General features: G+C 44.4%; 1 protein-coding gene across 2 annotated transcripts in view; it reads left to right on the top strand.

Annotated features, from left to right (window-relative positions):
• Nucleotides 1–22,797, top strand: part of ACOT9 (acyl-CoA thioesterase 9) — a 39,173-nt gene that overhangs the window by 12,363 nt on the left and 4,013 nt on the right. For both annotated transcript variants that reach the window (XM_015127098.3, XM_015127097.3), the window contains 6 exons: nucleotides 139–309; nucleotides 561–598; nucleotides 8,725–8,808; nucleotides 9,490–9,593; nucleotides 17,119–17,192; nucleotides 22,522–22,589. In XM_015127098.3, coding sequence (XP_014982584.1) covers nucleotides 139–309; nucleotides 561–598; nucleotides 8,725–8,808; nucleotides 9,490–9,593; nucleotides 17,119–17,192; nucleotides 22,522–22,589 — 539 coding nt within the window. The remainder of the gene's footprint in view (nucleotides 1–138; nucleotides 310–560; nucleotides 599–8,724; nucleotides 8,809–9,489; nucleotides 9,594–17,118; nucleotides 17,193–22,521; nucleotides 22,590–22,797) is intronic.

The raw sequence follows: 22,797 nt of genomic DNA, 5'->3' as shown, positions 1-22,797 counted from the left end.
GGAGGAAAGGAAGAGAAGGTGAAAGTAGGCCCAGATCTTCTTTTTCCTCCTTTGATGGTATCTTACTGACCTGTATACCACTGGAATTGTGGGCTAGCACTGCTCTTGTTTTATGAATCCTGCATCCTTTCCTCTCAGAGACCATGTGAAGGCAATGGAAGAAAGGAAGTTACTTCATAGTTTCTTGGCTAAATCACAGGATGAACTGCCTCCTAGGAGAATGAAGGACAGTTACATTGAAGTTCTCTTGCCTTTGGGCAGTGAGCCTGAATTACGAGAGAAATATTTGACTGTTCAAAACACCGTAAGGTAACACAGTGCTATTTTTATGTATTTGTTTTTATTTCCGTGTTTTATAACAATGTTGAAATACAGTTCACACACCATACAATTCACTTATTTAAAGTGTACAATTCTATGGTTTTGATACATTTAGAGAGTTGTGCATCCATCACTATAATCGATTTTGGAACATTTTCATCACCCTGAAGTGTGTTATTTATTTTTAAAAGGAGACCAACATGATTTGCATTTAATTCACCGTTTGCTTTATTTCACAGATTTGGCAGGATTCTTGAGGATCTTGACAGCTTGGGAGGTACTGGTATTATTTTAGTCTTTCTAATAGATACCTACAGATATACATTGAATTCTGTGACTGGAAAGGGCTCTTTTATTCTTTAACCTGCACAGATGGTGATATTCTAAAGTGCACAAAAAAAGAAGGACATCGGCCAGGTGTGGTGGTTCATGCCTGTAATCCCAGTACTTTGGGAGGCTGAGGCAGGCGGATCACTTGAGGTTGGGAGTTCAAGATCAGTCTGACCAACATGGATAAACCCCATCTCTACTAAAAATACAAAATTAGCCAGTTGTGGTGGCGGGCGCCATAATCCCAGCTACTTGGGAGGCTGAGGCAAGAGAATCACTTGAACCTGGGAGGCAGAGGTTGTGATGAGCCAAGATCGTGCCATTGCACTCCAGCCTGGGTAACAAGAGTGAAACTCCGTCTCCAAAATAAATGTAGATTCCTATTTAATGGAGGTATAGTCTGAATAATCTTTCTTACTAGTAACTTAAAAAAAAGTCTTAAACTTACAGAAAAGTTGCAAATACAGTATAAAGAGTTTTTCTGTGGCCAGGCACGGTGGCTCATGCCTGTAATTCCAGCACTTTGGGAGGCTGAGGTGGGCAGATCACGAGGTCAGGAGATTGAGACCATCCTGGCTAACATGGTGAAACCCTGTCTGTACTAAAAATACAAAAAATTAGCCAGGCGTGGTGGCATGTGCCTGTAGTCCCAGCTACTCGGGAGGCTGAGGCGGGAGAGTCACTTGAACCTGGGAGGTGGAGGTTGCAGTGAGCTGAGATCACGCCACTGCACTGTAGCCTGGGCGACAGAGTGAGACTCTGTCTCAAAAAAAAAAAAAAAAAAAAATTATTTGTCCCTGAATTATGTGAGAATAAGTCACTGACATGATGCCACATCACCCCCAAATATTTGAATATGTCTTTCCTACAAACAAGGACATTCTTCTACATAACTACAAACAGTCATAAAAAATCAGGAAATTAACACTGATGTGTCATACTGTCTAATCCTCAGGTCCCATTCAACTTTTGCCAGTGGTCCTTCATAGCAGAAGGATCCAGTTCTGAATCATATGTTGATTTAATTGTCATGTCAGGACTAGTTCCTTAATCTTTCTTTGACTTTCGTGACTTTGACATGGTTCTTTTGTGTATTGTCCCTCAATTTGGGTCTGTGTGATGCTTCCTCATGATTAGCTTTGGGATATGCATCTCTGGCAGGAATGTCACAGAAGGGATTCTCTGTTCTTATTGCATCCTATCAAGTGGTACATGGTTTTGATTTCTCGTTACTGATGATATCAGCTTTGCTTACTGGATGGCGATGACGTCTGCCACTCTTCTTCACTGTAAAGTTACTCTTTTCCCCTTCGTAATTAATAAGTACCTCATGTAGGAGAGGGGGCAGGTAACTTTGAGACCTTCATCAGACTTTCAATTCATTAGTTTTAAATCAGTATGGACTCAGGAATTCCTATGTTATTGAATGGACTATAATATGTTACTATCATCTATTTGATGCTCAAATGGTCCCAGGAGTGTCCCAGTCCCTTCAGGCTAGCTTCTGTGTGGTTTTCTTTGATGCGTCCCCATTATTCTTTGAGCCCTTTCTCACTTTCTGGCACAATAAGATATTCTAGGCCCATCTTGTACTTTGCCCCAGTCCTAGAATCACCCACATCTCCAAGGAGCCCTTTTTTGAAATGGAGAATGATATTTTGAAGTGGAGGATGATATTTTGAAATGCAGAATGATATTTTGAAGTGGAGGATGATATTTTGAAATGGAGAATGATATTTTGAAATGGAGGATGATATTTCGAAATGGAGATACGTGCGTTGGGAGTGGTCATTGCTCCTGGATATCACTGCTCCCATACCCTCTTAGCAGAGGAGCTGGGAAATACATGTGCATATACATACATATATGTTATTTCTAAATCTTTGTACAGATGTATGTACGAAAACCATGGGATTGCACTGATAGCTCCAATTCCAGTTCAGCCACCACGGGGTTCATTCTCATTTCCTTCCTTTCCATATTTGTATTCCCTTCTCCAACTGGCTCCATTCTCCTTCATATATTGACTTATTTTATCAGTTCCCCTGTATGTGACCAGTTTCCTATGGCTGCCACCCCTCATGCATCACGGATGCTCCCCTCACCTCACCTGGGCTCTGGTACCCCACACCAGGTCCCCCTCTGCAGGCTCACCCTCTTCACTGTGCTCAAGCTGTGACACGCTCTGCCATCACTCTTGCAGCCCCTCTGCAAGGATGTCCTCCTCACCCTGCTCAGATGCCAGCCCCCTACTCTAGGCTACCTTACTTGCTCCCACCTAATGATATTTGGGCTGAATGGTTGGGAAAGGGTCTGAAGAAAGGTTCTAATATATTTTTAAAAAACTATTAAACTATTTTTTTTAATAGAGATGGGGTCTTCCTGTGTTGCCCAGGTTTTTCTTGAACTCCTGGGTTCAAAGGATCCTCTTTCCTCAGCCTCCCAAAGTTCTGGGATTACAGGTGTGAGCTGCCATGCCTGGCCTTTTTTTTTCTTTTTCTTTTTTTTTTGAGACAGAGTCTCACTCTTGTTGCCCAGCCTGGAGTGCAGTGGTCCGATCTTGGCTCACTGCAACCTCCACCTCCTGGGTTCAGGCGATTCTCCTGCCTCAGCCTCCTGAATAGGTGGGATTACAGGTGCCCACCATCACATCTAGCTAATTTTTGTATTTTTAATAGAGATGGGGTTTCATCATGTTGGCCAGTCTGGTCTCGAACTCCTGACCTCAGGTGATCTGCACGCCTCAGCCTCCCAAAGTGCTGGGGTTGCAGCTGTGAGCCGCCACGCCCGGCTCTGACTTTTAAAATATAGATATAAGCTTGTTGTTAAGCTTACACCTAGCAACTACTTTTCTCTAGATTAAATGAACCCAGTTAAAAATTCATGGCTGGGCACAGTGGCTCACACCTATAATCCTTGCACTTTGGGAGATCGAGGCAGGAGGATCGCTTGAGGCCAAGACTTTGAGACCAGCCTGGGAAACAGTGAGTCCCCATCTCTACAAAAACCAAAAAAGTAGCTGGGTGTGGTGGCATGCACTAGTAGTTCCAGCTACTCAGGAGACTGAGGCGGGAGGGTTGCTTCAGCCCAGGAAGTCGAGGCTGCAGTGAGCTGTGGTGACACCACTGCACTACATCCTGGTTGACTTTGGTTTGCTTAGGTGTCTGTATATACACAAACTCCCCTGCCACCACTACCCTCTTTCTTGCTCATTAACTGCTATTGATGGCCAGTCTCTTTTTTTTTTTTTTTTTTTTTTTTGAGACAGAGTCTCACTCTGTCCCCCAGGCTGGAGTGCAGTGGCGCGATCACGGCTCACTGCAAGCTCTGCCTCCCGGGTTCACGCCATTCTCCTGCCTCAGCCTCCTGAGTAGCTGGGACTACAGGCGCCCGCCACCTCGCCCGGCTAGTTTTTTGTATTTTTAGTAGAGACGGGGTTTCACCATGGTCTCGATCTCCTGACCCTCGTGATCTGCCTGCCTTGGCCTTCCAAAGTGCTGGAATTGCAGGCGTGAGCCACTGCACCCGGCCTGGCCAGTCTCTTTAACCTGTTCACTTGATTCTATTCCTTCTATTTCTTCAAGGAACTGCCTTATCACTTAGCTTTCTCCATCATTTCCTGAGCCTTTTCTCAACTTCACTTTTCCCTCAAGTTATAAACATATTCAAGCTTCTTCCATCTTAAAATGAAAAATAGACCGGTCAGGGTGACTCACGCCTGTAATCCCAGCACTTTGGGAGGCCGAGGCGGGTGGATCACTTGAGGCCAGGAGTTCGAGACCAGCCTGGCCAACATGGTGAAACCACATCTCTACTAAAACTACAAAAAGTAGCCGGGCATGGTGGCGCGTGCCTGTAATCCCAGCTACTCGGGAGGCTGAGGCACGAGAACTGCTTGAACCTGGGACGTGGAGGTTGCAGTGAGCTGAGATTGTGCCACTGTACTTCAGCCTGGACAACAGAGCGAGACTCTGTCTCAAAAACACAAAAATTAGCCGGGTATAGTGGCGTGTGCCTGTAGTCCCAGCTACTCAGGAGGTTGAGGCAGGAGAATGGCTTGAACCCGGGAGGTAGAGGCTGCAGTGAACTGAGTGCACCACTGCACTCCAGCCTGGGTGACAGAGTAAGACTCTGTCTCAAAAAAAAAAAAAAAAAGATAAGTAAAAAATCCTCTTTTCTTATAACACCTCACACTTTCTTCCTTACTTCATAGCTCACTTTCTGAAAAGAACTGGGAAAATCACCTGCTCTCATTGCCTCTGTATGCTAACTTCCTGTTATTAAATATTTGCCGGTCTGCTGTGTTCCGGCTTCTGCTCCTCCACGCCATTGAAACTGCTCTTGCCAAGCTCGCCATTGGCTCCTTTACTGCACAATTGAATGGATGCTTTTCAGGGTTGACCTGACCCCTTTGTGGCTTCTTATATCGTCCAGCCCACCCTTGGGCTTTGGTGACATTTCCTTCTGCTTCTCTGGCTGCTCTTTTGTAGTCCCCTTTGTAGGTTCCTCTTTTTCTGTTGATCCCTTAAATGTAAGTTATCCCCAGGGTTTTGCCTTCTGCTCTTTCAAAAAGTGATTATTTTTTGAATTCATTTTATTTTATTTTGTTTATTTTTTTTTGAGCCAGAGTTTCGCTCTTGTTGCCCAGGCTGGAGTGCAGTGGCGCAATCTCAGCTCACTGCATCCTCCACCTCCCAGGTTCAAGTGATTCTCCTGCCTCAGCCTCCCAAGTAACTGGGATTACAGGCACCCACCACCACGCCCGGCTGATTTTTTGTATCTTTAGTAGAGACGGGGTTTCACCATGTTGGTCAGGCTGGTCTCGAACTCCTGACCTCAGGTGATCCACTTGCCTTGGCCTCCCAAAGTGCTGGGATTACAGGCATGAGCCACCGCGCCCGGCCTTTTGAATTTTATAATTTGTTCATATTAATTAAATTTTAAGGCATTTTAAAATTTAACAGTGAAAATAGTTAAATCTTTTAAAGTTATTTATGTAGTTTTTGAGACAGAGTTTCACTCTGTCACCCAGACTGGAGTGCAGTGGCATGATCACAGCTCACTGTAGCTTCAACCTCCTGGCTCAAGCAGTCCTCCTGCCTTAGCCTCCTGAGTGGCTGGGACTACGGGTGCACACCACCATGCCCGGCTAATTTTTTTGATTTTTAGTAGAGACAAGGTCTGCCATGTTGCCCAGGCTGGTCCCAAACTCCTGGACTCAAGGGATATTCCCACTTTGGCCTCCCAAAGTGTTGGGATTACAGGCGTGAGCCACTGAGCCCAGCACTATTTTTTAAGTTGAGGTTAAAATATAAAATTTACCATCTTTATTTTTTATTTTTTATTTTATTTTTTTGAGACAGAGTCTTGCTCTGTCACCCCCCAGGCTGGAGTGCAGTGGCACCATCTCGGCTCACTGCAACCTCCGCCTCTCGAGTTCAAGCAATTCTGCTGCCTCAGCCTTCCAAGTAGCTGGGCTTACAGGCATCTGCCACAACGCCTGGCTAATTTTTGTATTTTTAGTAGAGATGGGGTTTTGCCATGTTGGCCAGGCTGGTCTCAAACTCGTGACCTCAGGTGATCCCCCCACCTCGGCCTCCCAAAGTGCTGGGATTACAGGTGTGAGCCACCGCGCCTGGCCCATCTTTATCATTTTTAAGTGTATCGATCAGTGGTAAAAACTACATTTATATTACGTTTTCCTCCGTCTCTTCTCTACCCTTCCCTTCTGCCCTTTTTTGGGTTGACATTGCAGATTCTCTATAAACCCATCTACTCCCAGTGTTTCAGTTGCTATCAGTGTGCTGAATACTTACGAAGCTACATTTTCTGGCCTGTTTTTCTGAGTTTCAATCAGTTTTTCCTCTTAGCTACTAGATTTATTTTTCTTTTTTAGAGACAGTCTCGCTCTGTTGCCCAGACTGTAGTGCAGTGGTAAAATCATAGCCTACTGCAACCTTGAACTTGTAGGCTCAAGTGTTCCTTCTGCCTCAGCCTCCTGAGTAACTGGAACTATAGGCACACTGCACCATGCCTGGCTAATTTGTTTTGTTTTGTTTTGGAATAGGGTCTCACTCTGTCACCCAGGATGGAGTCCAATGGTACAATCACAGCTCACTGTATCCTCCACATCTCAGGCTCAAGCATCCTCCCATCTCAGCCTCTCAAGTAGCTGGGACCACAGGCACATGCCACCATGCCTGGCTAATTTTTGTATTTTACTGTAGAGACGGGATCTCACCATGTTGCCTGGGCTGGTCTGGAACTTCTGGGCTCAGGTGGTCCATCTACCTCTGTCTTCCAAAGTGCTGGGATTACAGGCTTGAGCCACCATGCCTGGCTTAATTTGTAAAGTTTTTTGTAGAGACAGGGGTCTCACTCTGTTGCCCAGGCTGGTCTCAAACTCTGGGCTCACATGATCCTTCTGCTATGGCCTTCCAAAGCCCTAGGATTACAGGTGTGAACAACTGTGCCCTGCCCAATACCTTCATTTGGATGTGCCATAGGCTCTTCAAATTCAACACATTGAAAATGGCCCATTCTTTTCTTCCTATATTCTCTTTTTATTTTGAGACAGAGCCTTACTCTTTTGTTCAGGCTGGAGTGTAGCAGCATGATCATGGCTAACTACAGCCTTGACCTTCTGGGCTCAGGCAATCCTCTCACCTGTCTCCTGAGTAGTTGGGACTACAGGCATGTGCCACCACACCTGTCTAACTTTTGTGTTCTTGGTAGAGATGGAGTCTCTGCTGTGTTGCCTGGGCTGGTCTTGAACTCCTAGGCTCAAGTGATCCTCCTGCCTTGGCCTCTCAGAGTGTTGGGATTACAGGCATGAGCCACTGTACCCAGTCTGTGTTCTCTTTTTCAGTGACTAGTACACCATGCTTACCTATCCAAGCTAGAAAACTGAATTTATTCAAGTCTTGTCAGGTTTACCTTCTTCTTAACTCATAGTCTTCATTTCTACTCATGTTGTCATAGGTTGGAGCCATCTGATTTCTTTGCTGGACAAAGACTTTTAAATGGAATTTATTGCCTTTAGCCTGTCATTCCCCCAGTGCGTCCTTTAGTAGGTGCATAGATGGAAGGATTTACAGTTACTCAACAAATACTATTGAGCCACATATCTTGTCCTGAGAGTTTGTGATGCAAATTTGAATGGATCATAGGGGAAGCAGGGAGCCAATCAACATATAATTATACAATTTTTTTTTTTTTTTTAATTTTGAGACAGTCTCACTCTGTTGCCAGGCTGGAGTGCAGTGGTGCAATCTCGGCTCACTGCAACCTCTGCCTCCTGGGTTCAAGTGATTCTCCTGCCTCAGCCTCCTGAGTAACTGGGACGCCACCACGCCCGGCTAATTTTTGTATTTTTAGTAGAGACAGGGTTTCATCACGTTGGCCAGGATGGTCTCAATCTCTTGACCTCGTGATCCACCTGCCTCCGCCTCCCAAAGTGCTGGGATTACAGGCTGAGCCACCGCGCCCGGCCCAACATATAATTATACAACTTTAAATGAGTTGATATCTGTAAGGTGCATGAACCATGCTTGGCACATATAAATGCTTGTTAAAATATGGAAAGTATAGAGATAACCACAGGGTGGCATAGGAGCCAAGGGTGTTATGGGGAAGGAGGGATAACTGAGTGAAATAATTGTTTCATGATTAATTAGGACAGAGCCAGGGAGAAAACAGGTAGCCAAGTCCTTGTGATTTGTTTCTGTTTCCTGAAGATGTTTGATACTGTCAGACTCATGTGCTGAGTTCCTATTCTGATTTTGGCACTGAGTCTCTGTGGAGTAGTAACAAGCTGCCTGGTGGGTCTGGGCTTGCTTCGGGCTTTGATTTCTTCACCAAATCTTAAAATTGAGGGGGCAGTCAGATTGGAGGATCTCCCAAATCCTTCAATTTATAAAAGTGTTTGGTCCTAGGATAAGATGATCCATGGAATATTGGGGGCTGGGTCTTCAAAAGGAGACAAGACTTTTAATGGATTCCAGGGAGTAAATTGGAACTGTTGGGAAATAATTCTGCCTTTTAAAAATTTGGTACACTCCTGTTTTCCTGCAGTTCTTACTTGTTACATGCACAACAAAATCCATTCAGCCAAGATGTCTCCTTTATCGATAGTTACAGCCCTGGTGGATAAGATTGGTAAGTGATATCATTTCCTATGCATACTTAGAATTCTTAGTAATTGCAGGATATTATTGAGATTACAGGAAGTCCTCTCCTTTTATGGGAATTTTTTTTTCTTTTTGAGATGGAGTTTTGTTCTTGTCACCTAGGCTGGAGTGCACTGGCACGATCTCGGCTCACTGCAACCTTCGCCTCCCAGGTTCAAGCAATCCTCCTGCCTCAGCCTCCCAAGTAGCTGGGATTACAGGCGTGTGCCACCTCGCCCAGCTGATTTTTGTATTTTTTGTAGAGACGGGATTACACCATGTCGGCCAGGCTGGTCTCAAACTCCTGACCTCAGGTGATCCACCTGCCTTGGCCTCCCAAAGTGCTGGGGTTACAGGCATGAGCCACCGCACCCGGCCCTTTATGGGGAATTTTAATGTACATATGCATATGAAAATGTCTAGAATGCTATATACCAAGATATTTGTTATAATTAGGTGGATTTTGCATGATTCCAGTTTTTTATATTCTTTGCTTTTTCTACGTTTTTCAAAAACACATGTAGATTTCTTCTGCGTGTCAAAAAAGTTATTTTAGTTTTGAAGACAAAAAAGAAATGTAATGGAATTAGCCATAATTTCTAATTGTGCATATTTACAGAACAGAACATTTTTGGTATGATTTGGACCCCGATTAACTTCTGTTTTGCAGATATGTGTAAGAAGAGCTTGAGCCCAGAACAGGACATTAAGTTCAGTGGCCATGTTAGCTGGGTCGGGAAGACATCCATGGAAGTGAAGATGCAAATGTTCCAGGTAAATATGCGCCTGAAGATTGTCCACTGTTTACATAAAACCAGCTAGTCTCCATGCAGGAAAAGCTTATTCACCTATGTACAGGTATGTCGCTTACTGCTTCTAGAAAAACAGTTGAAAGCTCATGTCATACGGATGGTGGGTTATTAATATCCTCCTTGTGGACAAAGCTTGAAATACTATTTGGTGTTTATGTTTAATATTTATTACTTTCTAATCATATACAGCTCCACGTTAAGGTGTTTATTTCTGGTTCTGCCCAGGAGAATTTCACAGAAGTTGTTATGGTAGGAGTGAATGGAATTGATTACTGTATTCATTTCCCAGGATTGCTGTACAGTTGGCCCTCTGTGTCTGTAGGTTTCACGTCCACAGATTCAACCAACCATGGATTGAAAATGTTTGGAAAAAAACAATGAAAAATAATATAAATAAAACACAATACAGTATAACAACCGTTTTTTTTAAAAAAAATAGAGATGGGGCTGGGTGCAGTGGCTCACGCCTGTAATCCCACCACTTTGGGAGGCTGAGGTGGGCAGATCACTTGAGGCCAGGAGTTTGAGACCAGCCTGGCCAACATGGTGAAACCCTGTCTCTATTTAAAAAATACAAAAATCAGCCAGGCATGTTGGTGCACGCCTGTAATCCCAGCTACTTAGGAGGCTGAGGGACGAGAACCGCTTGAACCCAGGAGGTGGAGGTTGTAGTGAGCCGAGATTACGCCACTGCACTCCAGCCTGGGTGACAGAGTGAGACTCATCTCAAAAAAAGAAAAAAAATTAAAAATAGAGAAATAGAGATGGAGTTTCGCCATGTTGCCCAGGCTGGTCTTGAACTTCCAGCCTCATGTGATCCTCCCACCTTAGCCTCCCAAAGTGCTGGGATTACAGGCATGAGCCACCATGGCTGGCCTTCAAACAGCTATCTATATGGCATTTATATTGTATTAGGTATTGTAAGTAATCCAGAGATGATTTAAAGTATACAGGAGGAGGTGCATAGGTCTTATGTAAATACGACACCATCTTATATAGGGGAGTTGAGCATCTGTGGATTTTGGTATTGGCGGGTGGTGGTGGGGAGTTCTGGAACCAATCCTGTGTGGATTCCAAGGGGCAGCGGTACCACAAAGTACCATAAACTGGTGGCATAAAACCAGAAAATTTATTGACTCACAGTTTGGAGGCTACTAATCCAAAATCAGGATGTCAGCAGAGTCATGCTCTCTCTAAAACCTGTAAGAGAGAAACCTTCCTTGTCTGTTTCTTGCTTCTGGTGGTTTGCTGGCGATCCCTGGTGTTCCTTCACTTCCAGCTGTAGCACTTCATTCAGTCTCTGCCTCCGCCATCACATGGTGTTCTCTCGTGTGTCTATCTCTCTGGTGTCTCTTGTCAGGATGCCGCTAATCATACTGGGTTAAGGGCCCACCCTACTCCAGCATGACCTCATTTTACCTAATTATGTCTGCAATGACCCTATTTCCAAATACAGTCACATTCACAGTTACGGGGGTTAGGATTTCCACGTGTCTTTTTGGGGAACACAATTGGACCCTTAACAGTCATTTGAGCTATTACAGTAGTTAGGAACAGCTCATCTGATGAGTAAAACTCAGAATAGCTATTACAAACAAATGAAGAAATTTGGCAAGAAAAAGTACCTCAAAGAGGATAACAACACAGAAATAAAATGATTTAGTGTATGTCCAAGATTTCGTTGTGGAAAACTTATTTAAGAATGACTGGCCAGGCAGGGTGGCTCATGCCTGTAATCCCAGTACTTTGGGAGGCCGAGGTGGGTGGACCACGAGGTCAGGAGATCGAGACCATCCTGGCTAACATGGTGAAACCCTGTCTCTACTAAAAATACAAAAAAGTTAGCTGGGGTGTGGTGGCGGGCGCCTGTAGTCCCAGCTACTCGGGAGGCTGAGGCAGGAGGATGGCGTGAACCTGGGAGGCGGAGCTTGCAGTGAGCTGAGATCGCGCCACTGCACTCCAGCCTGGGCGACAGAGCAAGACTCTGTCTCAAAAAAAAAAAAAAAAAAAAAAAAAAAAAAAAATTCTTGGTTAATTCCTAGTCTGCTCAGTGTCGTGCCATGCACAGCAGATTCCTGGCACAGGACCTGCCTTTTAGGGAACCTTGACAATTTGAATCTTGGACAAATAGTTTGAAAAAGTGATATAGGAATTATTGAGAGAGAACCAGTGGAAATTGGTGTCAGACAAACACTTTTGTTTTAAATTTGCATTCTTCACTGGCTGTTTGACTAATCACTTATGACTTGAGTGATCTTTTTTATTGCAGAGAAGTGATGTGGGGATAAGCACTCTACCTCTGGTTTGCATAGATTTAAGTTCTAATCCCAGCGCTGCTCCTTCCTAGTCATGTGGCTGTGGGGAAACCACCTCTCTGAGCCTCTGTGTTCTCCAATGTAACATGAAACTAGTAACAGCACCACGTTACATGGTTGTGGAAAGGGAAATTGCAAAAAACCCATTCATGTGAAGTACTTGCTACGGTGCCGATTACGCAGTAACCACTGTTGGAATTTTTTTTTTTTTTTTTTTTGAGACAGGGTCTCGTTCTGTCACCCAGGCTGGAGTGCAGTGGCACGATCTCGGCTCACTGCAGCCTCTGCCTCCCAGGTTCAAGCGATTCTTCTGTCTCAGCCTCCCTAGTAGCTGGGCTTACAAGTGCACACCACCATGCCTGGCTAGTTTTTGTATTTTTTATAGAGACGGGGTTTCACCATGTTGGCCAGGCTGGTCTCGAACTCCTGACCTCAAGTGATCTGCCTGCCTCGGCCTCCCAAAGTGCTGGGATTACAGGCATGGGCCACCGCCCCCAGCCTGGCAATAATATTAATTTATTATAAATACTGTTGAGGTGGCCTCAAATTTCTATTTTGGGCTTGACCTTCATACCCACTTTTCTGAGTGCTCCTTAATTTCTTCACCTAGACGTGCTGTTGCTACCTCAAGTTCCAATAAACAGTACGTTCCAAACTGAATGGCTCCAATTCTCATCCTCCTCCAGTCTCCCCTTTGCCAGCCTCCTGTTTCCTCCAGCTCCAGACCTTTGTGACAGCTTTAATTTTTCCCTTTCCCATGCAGCCTTTTGCCAGGTCTTGCAAATTCATCACCCACAGCAACTCACCAGAATTCTTTCTCCCCACATCCTTTTGGCCCTGTGTTTTATTCAAGTCCTCACTGCCTCTTGTGTGAGTGCCTTAACGGTCTTTTAATTAACCTGACTTTCTCTAGCCTGACCGCTCTCTGTTAATTTCATGCATTTTTACCGCATAAGTCTTCCAAAGCTGATCTTGAATCAGGTCACTTCCCTTCTCAGAAACCTTCAGTGACCGTTCATTATCTGTGGATTAAAGTCTAAACCCCTTTGACTGGCCCAGGCACAGTGGCTTACGGCTCCAATCCCAGGACTTTGGGAGGCCGAGGCAGGTGGATCTCTTGAGTTCAGGAGTTCAAGACCAGCCTGAGCAACATGGTGAAATCCTGTCTCTACAAAAAGTACAAAAAATTGCCTGGGCATGGTGGCTCATGCCTGTAATTCCAACACTTTGGGAGACTAAGGCAGGCGAATCATGAGGTCAAGAGTTTGAGACCAGCCTGGCCAATATGGTGAAACCCCATCTCTATTAAAAATACAAAAATCAGCTGGGGGTGGTGGCACATGCCTGTAGTCCTAGCTACTGGGGAGGCTGAGGCAGAAGAATCGCTTGAATCTGGGAGGCGGAGGTTTCAGTGAGCCGAGATCGTGCCACTGCCTTCCAGCCTCAGCGACAGAGTGAGACTCCATCTCAAAAAAAAAAAAAAAAAAAAAAAGTACAAAAAATTAGCCGGTGTGGTGGCGTGCGCCTGTGATCCCAGCCACTTGGGAGGCTAAGGTGGGAGGATCACTTGGGGCTGGGAGGTGGAGGTTGCAGTGAGCTGAGATTGCGCCACTGTACTCCAACCTGGGTGACAGAGTGAGACCCCATCTCAAACAAAAAACAAAACTCCTTTGATTAATTAGGACCCAAGGGGCTTCATAAACTAGTCCCAGCCTACGTTTCCAACTATATTCCCTTTGACTTATCATTTATATACCTTCTTAATGCTCACCACTGGCCTTCAAGCATCGTAAGAATAGGGAGTTATTCATCTTTGCGTTCTAGTGGTTGGCACTAGTGGGTGTTCATGATAGTAAACCATAATTTACATATAGGTTGAACATTGCAACTCTGAAATCTGAAATGCTCCAAAATCTGACTTTTTGAGCACTGACATGATGCCCAAAGGAAATGCTCGTTGGGTTTGGAATGTTCAACCTGTGAGTATTGAAGGCAAACATTCCAAATCCAAAACTCCAAAATAGTCTGAAATACAGAACACTTCTGGTCCCAAGCATTTTGGATAAGGGATATTCAGCTGGGAGTGAGTGAATGAGTATCATTGCTGGTGCTTTTTCCTTTGCCTGAAATTCTCGTGCTCTGGCTTTGTATCCACATTCTCCCTGTGCTCCAGGATAACTTCATGCTCAATCCCTTTCCTTATTCTCCCATCATGTAACACCTGTTCCTTCCCCAGGCCTCCTTCCTCAATACCATCTCTCTGACTCACTCTCCTGGCACCTGCTAGTCTCCTACAGAGCTGTGCATGAACATTCTTTTCTCTTCCACTGTGGACTCTACTCCTCAACGATAGGACCTGGGTTTGAGTCACCTAGCTCACTTCCTGACATCCATTCATTTCACATTCATTTAGCAATCATTTATTGAGTGCCTGTCCTGTGCCAGACATACAGCAGTGAGCAAAACAGATAAAGTTCCATTCTCTTGGAGTTGATATTCTAGTAGTGCCTAGAACCTGCCTCCTTCATTCATTGGCAAATACTGATCAGGTATCTGCTATCTGCCAGTCTTTGTGCTAAATACTAGGGGTATAACTGGAGGAAAATGGTCTTTGTCCTCCAGGAGCTCACGGTGCAGTAGGGAGACAGCCACATAAACAAATGATTATCATATGGTATATTGTTATGCATTATTTTTCAACAGGGACACTGTTGGCATTTCTGGTGGAAGCATTCATTGTTCTGCAGGCCTGTCCCCTGCGTTATGAGGGATTTAGCTCCCTGGTTACCCCTCTCCACAGTAATGCCCCCCAAGTTACGTGACAACCAAAACCACTCTGTATTTTTCAAATGCCCCCTATTAGAGTCATATCTACTTCTCTTACATTGAGAACCACTGTCAAGAGAGGACTCTTTCTATTAAGGGGGCTGAATGAAGGAGGGAAAGAAAATCTGGGGAATAGGGATGGGGGAGGGGAGGAGTGTCATGAAGAATGAGGCTGCTAAGGAAGGCATCAGGTAAAGATAGACAGGAGGCAGTCAATAGCCTGCTCTATCCCTCTCGGTTGGTTAGTTAGCTATGGCTAGAGAAAAAGGTGCAGGTATGAGCACAGTATTTGGTGAACAACTGGAGAAGAATCCTGGGCTCTGTTGTGGAGGGCTTTATATGCCACGCTAACAGGATTAGCCCAGGTGCTGGTGGAAGAAAAGAGGAACTATTGAAATGTTTGAATAGGGCAAAGGCATAATGAGATTGGTGAGACTGTTCCTACAATTGAGGGGGAAGGTGATAAGGGCCTGAGTAGGTAGTAGTGATGAGGCTTGTATCATTTGTTGAGGAGGGAACCGAATATACTCTCAGGTTATAAATAGCTTCTCTCATTACTTTATGGTATGACTTTCCTGGAAGTACAGACTTCTAGGGGATAAAGAAACATCTTAAGGCCCAGGCATGGTGGCTTATGCCTGTAATCCCAGCATTTTGGGAGGCTGAGGCTGGCAGATTGCTTGAGTTCAGGAGGTCAAGACCAGCCTGGGTAACATGGCAAAACCCCATCTCTACAAAAATTAGCTGGGTGTGGTGGTGCACGCCTGTAGTGTCAGCTACTCAGGAGGCTGAAGCGGGAGGATTACTTGAGCCCATGAGGTTGAGACTGCAGTGAGACATGATCGTGCCACTGTACTCCAACCTGGGTGACAGAGTGAGACCCTCTTCCTGGGGATGGGGTGGGGGCGGGGAAGAAACATCTTAAAACCTCAGAGGCCTGTGCATTGTAAATACAGGTTGAGTATTCCTTATCTGAAATGCCTGGGACCAGAAGTGTTTCTGATTTCAGAATATTTGTATTTACTGGTCGAGCATTGCTAATCCCAGAGTTCAAAATCTTGAAATGCTCCTCCAATGAGCATTTCCTTTGAGTGTCATGTCAGTGCTTGAAAAGTTTTGGATTTTGGAGTATTTTTTATTTTTGGATTAGAGATACTCTACCTGCATTTAACTTAACCCACATAATCATCTTTGATTTTACCTCTTTATGGGAGCTCCTGTGCCCAGCTACGGAGGCATAAACATGTGCTAGTGGTTGGCACACTGCAGTTCCCTGGAACATACTAGTGTTTGTGAGCATGATGAGAGGTCCGCTTGGGTAGGTGTGCCATCAGGAGGACAGGTACGCCCTGCAAGAAGCTCAGATTCTGAGGGAAGCAGGCAAATTAAACGCTTATGATACCCTCTGTGACCCTTGCCTTTGGGTCCCAGTCTTGCACAGTTCCAAACTCCATGCCAGCAGCCCATCTCACGCAGTATACTGTTTGCATTTTGTTTGTTTTGTTTTGCAGATGGGATGTTTTCTGTCACCCGGGCTACAATGCAGGGGCGTGATCATAGCTCAGTGCATCCTCGAACTCCTGGGCTCAAGGGATCCTCCTGCCTCAGCTTCCCAACTAGCTGGTACTACAGGCATGCACCACCATGCCTGGCTAATTTTTAATTTTTATTTTTAGTTAGAGACCAGGTCTCGCTATGTTGCCTAGGTTGGTCTTGCACTCCTGGTCTCAGGCGATCTTCCCATCTAGGCCTCTCAAAATGCTGGGATTATAGGTGTGAGGTACCATGCCCAGCCCCCTGTTTGGGCTTTGAGGTTTTTTTCTCCTCTGCTAGGCCACAGGCTCCTTTGTCATTCTGCCATTCCCAGAGCCTAGTGCTGCGCCTGGCTCAGGGTAGGCCCTTAGCAGATGATGGTTAATGAGCATGCTTCTCCTCTTTTTCCAGTTTCAGGCTTTCTCTCTCCCTCTCTTTTTTTTTCTTTTCTTTTCTTTTTTTTTTTTTGTTTTTGAGACGGAGGCCTGCAATCTTGGCTCACTGCAACCTTGGTCTCCTGGGTTCAAGCCGTTCTCATGCCTCAGTCTCCTGAGTAGCTGGGATTAGAGGCATGTGCCACCACACCCTGCTAATTTCTGTATTATTTAGTAGAGACGGGGTTTTGCCATATTGACCAGGCTGGTCTCAAACTCCTGGCCTCAAGGGATCTCCCACCTTGGCCTCCCAAAGTGCTGGGATTATAGGCGTGAGCGACTGCGCCCGGCCCACATACATACTATCTGTTAGAGTTGTGACAGGTCTTCCCGATCAATCTATTTCTCATATGTACATTTTCTTTCCTTTGTTCTTTAGTTACATGGTGATGAATTTTGTCCTGTTTTGGATGCAACATTTGTAATGGTGGCTCGTGATTCTGAAAATAAAGGGTAATTGCTATTTTTTCATAATTCTTTATTTTGAAGAATTTCAAAGATACATAAGCCTAGAGAGAAGACTATAATGAATGTCCATATACCTGTCATTTGGACTTTACAGTTTTAATTGCAATATTTTGGCCATTCTTGTTTCATCTGTTGTTTAAAGAAAATTTATATTTTAAGGCAAATCCCAGACATAATGACATTTCACTCTTAAATACTTTAGGCATCTTTTAAAAAATAAGAATATTCTCAGGCCAGGCGAGGTAGCTCATGCCTGTAATCCCAGCACTTTGGGAGGCCAAGGCTGGTGGATCACTTGAGGTCAGGAGTTTGAGATCAGCCTGGCCAACATGGTGAAACTCCACCTCTACTAAAAACACAAAAATCAGCTGGGCGTGGTGGCACGCGCCTATGATCCCAGCTACTGGGGAGGCTGAGGCACGAGAATCATTTGAATCTGGGAGGTGGAAGTTGCAGTGAGCCGAGATTGCACCATTGCACTCCAGCCTGGGCAACAGAGCGAGACTCTACCTCAAAACAACAACAACAACAAAAAGAGATGTTGCACAATTCTGTGAATACACTAAAAACCATTAAATTGTACACTTTCAATGGGTGAATTGTGTGGTATGCAAATTATACCTCAATAAAGCTGTTACCAAAAAAAAAAAAAAAACAGACTTACAGGCATAAAAATAAAATGTAATATGTGGACCATATTTGGATCCTGATTTGAACAAATCATTCAAAATATATTTGGAGAAAACTGGATATGAATTAATATTAGAATATATTAAGGACTTACTATTTTTGTTAGGCATGACAATAATAATGTAGTTACTTAAGAGAATATTATCCTTTTTTTTTTTAGATGGAATTTTGCTCTTGTTGCCCAGGCTGGAGTGCAATGGTGGGATCTCGATTCACTGCAACCTCCGCCTCCCGGGTTTGAGCGATTCTCCTGCCTCAGCCTCCTGAGTAGCTGGGATTACAGGAGTGTGCCACTATGCCTGGCTAATTTTTAGTAGAGATGTGGGTTTCACCATGTTGCCCAGGCTGGTCTTGAACTCCCGACCTCAAGTGATCCACCCACCTCAGCCTCCCAAAGTGTTGAGATTACAGGCGTGAGCCACCGTGCCCAGCTGAGCTGTGCAATCTCTTAAATCTTTTTTAATCCAGAACAGGTGTGTCTTCCCCTATTGTTTCTTATTCACTCGTTGAGAGGCTGGATCATTTGTTCTAAATAGTGTCCCACTTTCTGGATTTGTCTTATTGCTTTCTCATGGTGGTTGGTTGGTTTGTTTTTTGGTCTTGTTTTTCTCTATCCCTAGTAATTTCTCTAAACTGAAGTTAGATCTAAAGCCTTGTATTAGATTTTGGTTGAGCATATTTGGCGAGAGTACTACCTAGGTGATGCTGTATATCTCATATCTCATGTTGCATCATATCAGGAGGTACAAGTTGTCCCACTCACAGTGATGCTAAGATTGGTGTGGGGGTTCAAGCAGTTACAGCCTAATCTCTTCTTTGTGAAGTTCAGTTTTTCCTCTTCTGATCAGCAACAATCTACAGGGGTTTCCTTTGTCATCCTGCAAATAGCTGAGTTTCCCATCAGTCTTTTTCCAGCGCTTTCGACGTCCACTGCTGATCATTGCTTTAATTACTATCATGAGGCGGTTTAGAGTAATTCTCAAATTTTGTCATTCCTTCTACATTTATCAGCTGGAATTCTGTAAAGAAGAGCTTTCCCTTAACAACTAGGGCAATTGGGTTTGAAATGGAGAGTTAGGATCAATGCTTCATTCTTTTATTTACATGTTTTCAGAATAAGGAGTTAGTTCACTAGCTGGTGATGACATGCCTTTCCCAGTTTTTTAGCTTTTTAGAAAAGTATCATGTTTTTAAATTTCTTTTTTTTTTTTTTTGTTTTGTTTTTCTGTGTGTATGTGTTTTTGAGATGGAGTCTCGCTTGGTCACCCATGCTGGAGTGCAGTGGCGCGATCTCGGCTCACTGTAGCCTCTGTCTCCTGGGTTGAAGAGATTCGCCTGCCTCTGCCTCCCGAGTAGCTGGGACTGCAGGCATGCACCACTATGCTTGGCTGATTTGCTTTGTATTTATAGTAGAGACGGGGTTTCACCATGTTGGCCGGGCTGGCCTCAAACTCCTGACCTCAAGTGATCTGCCCACCTAGGCATTCCAAAGTGCTGAGATAACAGGCGTGAGCCATCACGCCCAGCCCCATTTTTTTTTTTTTTTTTTGAGATGAGGTTTTGCTCTTCTGTCCAGGCTGGAGTGCAGTGTCATGAGCACTGCTCACTGCAGCCTGGGCCTCCTGTGCTCAAGCAATCCTTCTGCTTCAGCCTCCTGAGTAGCTGGGACCACAGGCGCATACCACCATGCCCAGCTAATTTTTTTTCTTTCTTTCTTTTTGAGATGGAGTTTCATTCTTGTTACCCAGGCTGGAGTGCAGTGGCACAATCTTGGCTCACTGCAACCTCCACCTCCCGGTCCAAGCGATTCTTTGGCTTCAGCCTCCTGAGTAGTTGCCAAGCTAATTTTTAAACCTTTTGTAGTGATGGGGTTTTGCCATGTTGGCCAGACTGATCTCAAAATCCTGAGCTCAAGTGATCTTCTCGCCTCGGCCTCCCAAAGTGCTAGGATTATAGGCGTGAGCCACTGTCCTGCCAGAACAGTATCATTATGAATTCATGGTTTTAATATGTTTTATGTATTTCAATAAATTGCAGCCATCGTTTCTCTTGATGCTCCAAGTGTACCATCTTTGGGCCGTGGGAGTTCCTCTAAGCTGGCTCCTTTCCACCTGTCTCTTTGATACCTTCCTGCTCTCTGACACAAGATGTCTTGGGCTCATCCTACATATTTCCTGCCTCAGGCCTGGTGTCATCCATTTCTCCAAGTAGTTCTGGGGTTTCTTTTAGTGGGAACTGGTATTTAGACCTCAAAATCTGGGCACTAGAACAGTACATTGTTACTAGTTTGTTATTGTTTCTAGGCCTTTTCAGTGGACAGAGCTAGGATATATTTTAAACAAACAAAAAGCCTCGTGAAGGCTGGATGTGGCGTCTCATGCCTGTAATCCCAGCACTTTGGGAGGCCAAGGTGGGCAGATCACTTGAGCCCAGGAGTTTGAGACCAGCCTGGGCAACATGGCGAATCCCCATCTGTACTAAAAGTACAAAAAATTAGCCAGGTGTGGTAGCATGTGTCTGTAGTCCCAGACGATGTGGGAGGCTGAGGTGGGAGGATCACTTTAACCCGGGAAGCGGAGGTTGTAGTAAGCCAAGGTTGTACCACTGCACTCCAGCCTGGGCGACAGAGCAAGACCCTGCCTCAAAAAAAAGCCTCATGGTCATTTTCAAGTCAGATTTAACCATATAGACTTCAACTTACTTTACGTCATCTTTTTTTCTCTTCAATTGAATTATTGGTTTCTAACAACAGTTACACCCAAACTGAGAAAAACTAATTGTGTGGGTAGAGCTGGGGTGGGAGGAATTGCTCTTTGCACAGGACAGAGTTCAGTGGCCTATGGGAAATCTCGTTTGTATTAGAAACTTGATTTAGGAGTCTGCAGTGAAAAATCTTTGCTGCTGCATGGAAAGCTGACTTGGAAAGTCAAATTAAGATAGGAAAATATGTTGGTCACTTAGTGATCTGAAGGAAGAATAACACCCATCTACTCTGGCCCTTCCTGCCAGCCCCAGCTGACCTGCTGTGGCCAGTGACTGGCCTGGGGCTTCTATTCAAGCACTGAGGCCATTGCTGCAAGTTTCACTCCCAGCTGATGCATGTCACTTTTCCAAGCTGTTGTTTCAATTCTTTTGTTTTTTTGTTTTCAAGACAGAGGTTGGCTCTTGTTGCCCAGGCTGGAGTGCAATGGTGCAATCTCGGCTCACCGCAACCTCTGCCTCCTGGGTTCAAGTGATTCTCCTGCCTCAGCCTCCCTAGTAGCTGGGATTACAGGCACCCACCACCACACCCAGCTAATTTTTGTATTTTTAGTAGACATGGGGTTTCACCGCGTTGACCAGGCTGGTCTCGAACTCCTGACCTTAGGTGATCCACCTGCCTTGGCCTCCCAAAGTGCTGGGATTACAAGTGTGAGCCACTGCCCCCGGCCTGTTTCAATTATTTTGTTTCCATTGTTGTTTCATCAAATCTTTGGATTCTACCACGGTGAAGTATTATCCCTTTTCCCTTATTTTTTATTTCAAGAAATTTGATGCTTACAGAAAAGTAGAAAGAATAATGCAACAAACAAATGCCTTTCACCTAAATTGTATTACATTTGCGTTATTCTCTTAACCTCTCTCTATAAATACACATATTTACATATTTTTTCCCATGAATCATTGAAAAGTAAGTTTGAGACTGCTTCACCCATTCAGGAGTTCAGCATCTATTTCCTAAGAACCAGGTATTTCTACATAACCTCAATGCCTTTATTGTATCTGAGAAATTTAGCAGTGATACAATTATTTAATATGTGATCCGTATTCAGATTTCACCAGTTGTCCCTAAAATGTCCTTTATAGCTATCTCCCCGATTCAGGACCCAATCCATCAAGGATTATATATTGCATTTGGTTATCCTGTTTCTTTTGAATAGTCTCTGTGCCATTTGCTGTCTTTCAAAAATTGATATTTTTAAAGAGTCCAAGCCAGTTTTCCTTTCCCTTTTTTTCTTTCTTTTTTTGAGACAGAGTTTCGCTCGTTGCCCAGGCTGGAGTGCAGTAGCACGATCTCGGCTCATCACAACCTCCGCCTCCCAGGTTCAAGCAATTCTCCTGTCTCAGCCTCCCGAGTAACTGGGATTATAGGCATGTGCCACCACGCCCGGCTTAATTTTGTGTTTTTAGTAGAAACCAGGTTTCTCCATGTTGGTCAGGCTGGTCTGGAACTCCCAACCTCAGGTGATCCGCCCAGCTTGGCCTCACAAAGTGCTGGGATTACAGACGTGAGCCACCATGCCTGGCCTAAAGCCAGTTTTCTTGTGGAATGTTCTACAACCTATATTTGACTATTTCCTCATGATTAGAATCAGGTTAAACATTTCGCAATTGCCATTATCCTTTTTATAATGTGAAGTTTCTAGTGTGCAATTAAGGCTGTAACCGTAAGGCTTCCCTAATTGTTCCAGCGTTCACGTGTAAGGCAAGCAGTAAGCACTACCCAAAATGAAAAGCAGATTCTTTAAGACTAGTAGGTGATTAGTAAAACTAGTAGGTGATTAGATGAACTAGTAAGTTCATCTTCAAGTTTTATTAGATAATGGCGTATCTTAAATTATATATATTTTTTTCTTCTTTTTAGGCCGGCATTTGTAAATCCACTCATCCTTGAAAGCCCGGAGGAAGAGGAGCTCTTTAGACAAGGAGAATGTACATTAATTTGTTTATAATAAAATAAATTTGAAAAGCACATTAATTACACTGAAGAAGAGATTATTTAAGATTTTATATGGGTTCTTCATACCAGTCAAATGTCTTTTGTTTGTTTGTTTTTTTTTTTTTTTGAGATGGAGTCTCTCTGTGTCGCTAGGCTGGAGTGCAGTGGTACCATCTCGGCTCACTGCACCCTCTGCCTCCT

The sequence above is a fragment of the Macaca mulatta genome, chromosome X, assembly GCF_049350105.2.
Source record: "Macaca mulatta isolate MMU2019108-1 chromosome X, T2T-MMU8v2.0, whole genome shotgun sequence".
Classification (NCBI taxonomy): Eukaryota; Metazoa; Chordata; class Mammalia; order Primates; family Cercopithecidae; genus Macaca; species Macaca mulatta.
Note: the sequence above shows the minus strand (reverse complement) of the source record. Positions and strands in the feature narration are given on the sequence as shown.